This window comes from Perognathus longimembris, chromosome 16 (genome assembly GCF_023159225.1).
Source record: "Perognathus longimembris pacificus isolate PPM17 chromosome 16, ASM2315922v1, whole genome shotgun sequence".
Taxonomy (NCBI): Eukaryota; Metazoa; Chordata; class Mammalia; order Rodentia; family Heteromyidae; genus Perognathus; species Perognathus longimembris.
In genome coordinates, this window is record NC_063176.1 from 31680580 (window position 1) to 31684513 (window position 3934).

The 3934-nt window shown below is 34.1% G+C and overlaps 1 protein-coding gene across 1 annotated transcript; it reads left to right on the forward strand.

Moving 5' to 3' along the window:
* The first annotated feature begins 2976 nt into the window (after window positions 1–2976).
* LOC125364518 (cytochrome c oxidase subunit 7B2, mitochondrial) lies at window positions 2977–3219 on the forward strand. The gene has a single exon (XM_048364120.1). The coding sequence runs from the start codon at window positions 2977–2979 to the stop codon at window positions 3217–3219; it is 243 nt and encodes an 80-aa protein (XP_048220077.1).
* The last annotated feature ends 715 nt before the right edge of the window (window positions 3220–3934 follow it).

Sequence of the window (3934 nt, forward strand, 5' to 3'; positions counted from 1 at the left end):
ACACTTACAAAATTTAGTGTAGATGGAAAACAAAGGCTTCACAGGTATGTGAGTAGTCAAACAATGAACTAAGATACTAAAAGGTACAATTAATGTCACTGGAAACAAAGTACACTGAATTTCAAGCTCACATTGTAGAGCTAGGAGTAATGAATCAGTTTGTTACAAAGCAGCAGGCCTGAGTTAGCAACCCACTGGAGCTCCTAGTTATGACAAGTTACACCCTGACTATATGCTTTCTAAAGACAGAAGAAAGTGTTACCTAGATACTTTTGTATTGAATTAGACCTGCAACTGATCCATTGATACACTGATCCATTTCACTTGCAGTGAATTCTGCATTCAATTCATAATAAATGTTTATGCTTTTCAGTGGAGAGCTTTGTGAATATTTTGAATAGTTGAACTTCAGAAGAAGATAATTTGATTTATCAGAATCTGAAGCATACTGCTTATGATGGGAAATAAAGGAGAATTTCAGGGGTATGTTTTCTATGTTGTTAAGTGTTTGGGGTTGGCAGTTTTTATATCCAGATTACCAACACTGGGCCACAGTTAACAAATGTCATTGCTAAATGTCATTGCTAAAGGCTAAGTACTTTTGATAGCTTACATAAAGGAAGATAAATTAGCAGTTTTTCAATGTATTTTGTTTCTTCTAGATTTATTATTTCTAGTAACTATCTGTTTAAGAAACAAAATTATTAGGACTACTATAAAATACACATCTGATCTTGTTGTTTTCCCCTCCTCTGTGCCCATCCTGGGGCTTGAACTCTGAGTGTGGGTGTTATTCCTGAACTTTTGTGCTCAAAGCTAGTGCTCTACTTCTTGAGCCACAGCTCCACTTCTGGCTTTTTGATGGTAGTTGGAGATAAGAGTCTCATTTACTTTTCCTGGGCTGGATTCAATCCATGATCCTAAGATCTCAGCTTCCTGAGAAACTAAGATTATAAGCATGAGCCACTAGCAGCCTGATGATTTTTGCTATTTTTTTTTACTTGTTCTTGGTATTTATTTCAGCTTCTTAGGATGCAACTAATGTCAAGGTGCAAAAGGTTCTTTTTACACTTTTGTGTCAGTTTATCTCATAAGAACATTTCTATCCATTGCTTTGGAGAATTTGCAATTTGCAAGAAGAGGAAAAAATAGATAATGTAGGAGAAAATATTTTACAGAAGTTGTATTTCATAATAGGACTGTGTTCAGAATGTACAGAATACCTTTAAACCAAACAATAAAAAAGTGAACTGCCTGTTATAAAATTTACAAGTTATTTGAAGATAAACATAGAGAATAAACATATAAAAAGATGCTCAACTTCATATGTCAATTGGATCATTGGGAATGGAATATCCTATATGCTGCTGGAATGATTGAAGCCCAAATAGTAACACTTAGGGTTAATGCTCTTAAGAATAGCCTGAGCTTTTCCCTCATTTATTGATGGTGGGAATGAAAAACAATGCAGCTGGTCTGGATATTAGGGAGTTTTTTTTTACAAACTAAATACTATATATTGTTAATATATTAGCTAGGAGTCATGCTCTTTAATATTTACCCCAGTTAGTTAAAAACGTATGTCTATATAAAAATATGCATGCGAACATCTGTAGCACCTTCATTCATAATTGTTCAAACTTGATAATAACCAAGATTTCCATTTTTAAATTAGAGAATGTATAACTTAATATATCTGGACAATGGAGTGTTATTCAGTGCTAAAAGGAAATGGCCATTAAGTCCTAAAAAGACATGAAAGAAACTTAGTGTCTATTACTAAGTAAAACAAACCAGTCTGGAAAGTTTACACATAATTTAGAATCCAACTGCACGGCATTGGAGAAAAGAGACAAACTGGAGTCGGTAAAAAAGTAAATGATTGTCTAGTATTTGTGTACAACAAAGAATGAAGAGGCAGAATACAGAGTTCTTTTCAGTCATTAAAACTCTTCTGTATGATCCTGTAATAGTGAATACATACATTTGTCAAAACCCACTGAGTATACAATGTTAAGAGTGAATCCTAATGTAAACTATCAATTTGCATGATACTAATGTTGATGTAGGTTCATCAATTGTAATGAATGCCCCATCCTGGTGAAAGACACTGAGTGCTTCTAGACTGTGTGTATGTAGTCAGCAGATAATATTTGCAAGTCCCTGTAGTGTTCCCCAAATTTCTCTGTAATATCTGTAATATTAAGCCTATAAAAATAGATAATGCCTCTAAATAAATGATATTCAGAAAGAGTTATAAAAAGTATGGTGGTCCAAAGAAGATATACCTTATTCAGTCTAGATTTGAAAAGACTTCACAGAAATGGTGACGTGTAGGGAGAGAATTCAAAAGTACATAGAATTTTACTTGTGTGAAGGAGAAAAGGTAAGTTTCACAAATAGAGAAGGGGAAGCAGGAGGGGGTTCAAAGGAAAGAGAAAAGGCAAGAGGAAGGGGAAGAGATGTGACTTACTGTGTGGTTGCCATCTAATTCTGATAGAAATTTAGATTTTAGAGGAGATGTGAAGGAGGTACATCATTAGACTAGTGGATGAGTTGGGAAAAACTAACCACTTTTGAAGTGTATCTACAGAGCAAGCCATTGTATACTTCTGATGAATGAAAAAGCTAATGCTGTAGATTTACTTTGTTGTTGCTTTGTTTTGGTTAGCATAATACATTCCTAGGTGATGGACATTATTGTCCCAGTTTGACACTGAAGAAATTTAGGCACAGAGACTAATAAACTGTCATGCTTATATAACTAATGAATGGCAAGCTGAAATTCATGTGCAGACCTCATGATAATAACAATACTCAAATGCTTTTTTAATGTTCTGAGAGGTGGTATAGCGAAAACATTCAAAGAAACAAGGAACTAAATCCAGTTGCCCTTTTTTGTTTGTTTGTTTGTTCCAGGTTGCTCTTCAACAAGATAGACCAACAGCTGAAATCAAATACAGTCCACTCACAACAATGTTTTGCTTGGCCAGAAATACACTGAGTAATCTCAAGATTCGAAGCATTCAGCAAATTGTGGCAAGACCAAGCCATGTAAAACACTCACCAGATTTTCATGACAAATATGGTAATGCGCTGCTAGCTAGTGGAACCTCTTTCTGTGTTGTTGCATGGTTTATTTATATTACACAGATGGGAGTAGAATGGAATCTGTCACCTATCGGCAGAGTTACCCCCAAAGAGTGGAAACAGTATTAATTGTTAGTTACTCTAACAATTGTCTTAAAACCAACTTGGTATGTAAGCATTTTCTTGTTCATTAAAATGTAGAAGAATTAAAGAAACTTTGAAAATTGAACTTTGAAAATTGGTTGCACATAGTCATTTTAGTGCATGGAAGCAATAAAGGCAGTAGTAGTGTATATTAGTTATATAAATTATGAATAACATGTTTGAAATGGAATTAATAAAGCATGTGTTCTGGTTTAATAATGTATGTTTGGTATACATATATACCTGAACTCTTTTTATTGAATCTTTTTAAAAAGTATTTTTATTATTTTTAAGTAGGCATACAAAGGGGTTGCCACTTAACAAAGTCATTTATGAATACAATGGCCGTTATCAATGTCAACCTTCTCAATATTCACAGCTACCCTTTCCAACACTCTTCCTCACTTTTCTTAATTTTTAGAATATGTGATTATTTTTTGCCATTTAACAAAGCAGTTTATGTATTCAGTGAATCTTGATCTGTGTCATCCATTTGACTTTTTCACCTATCTTTGAACTACCTTTTCCCTTATTTTTTCTCATTTCCATGGTAGATACAATGAATTATTTCCCGCCTTCTCCCTCTTATCCCCTTCATTCTTCTACGCCTCCAGTTGGCCTCATTCCTCAACCTCTTTCATTTATTGATACTTATTTTGTTGGACTTTGACTCTTTCTAGAGAATTATACTTGAGCTCTC

Coding starts and splice junctions, on each gene's coding strand:
- LOC125364518 (XM_048364120.1), top strand. CDS start 2,977: ATGTTTTGCTTGGCCAGAAATACACTGAGTAATCTCAAGATTCGAAGC.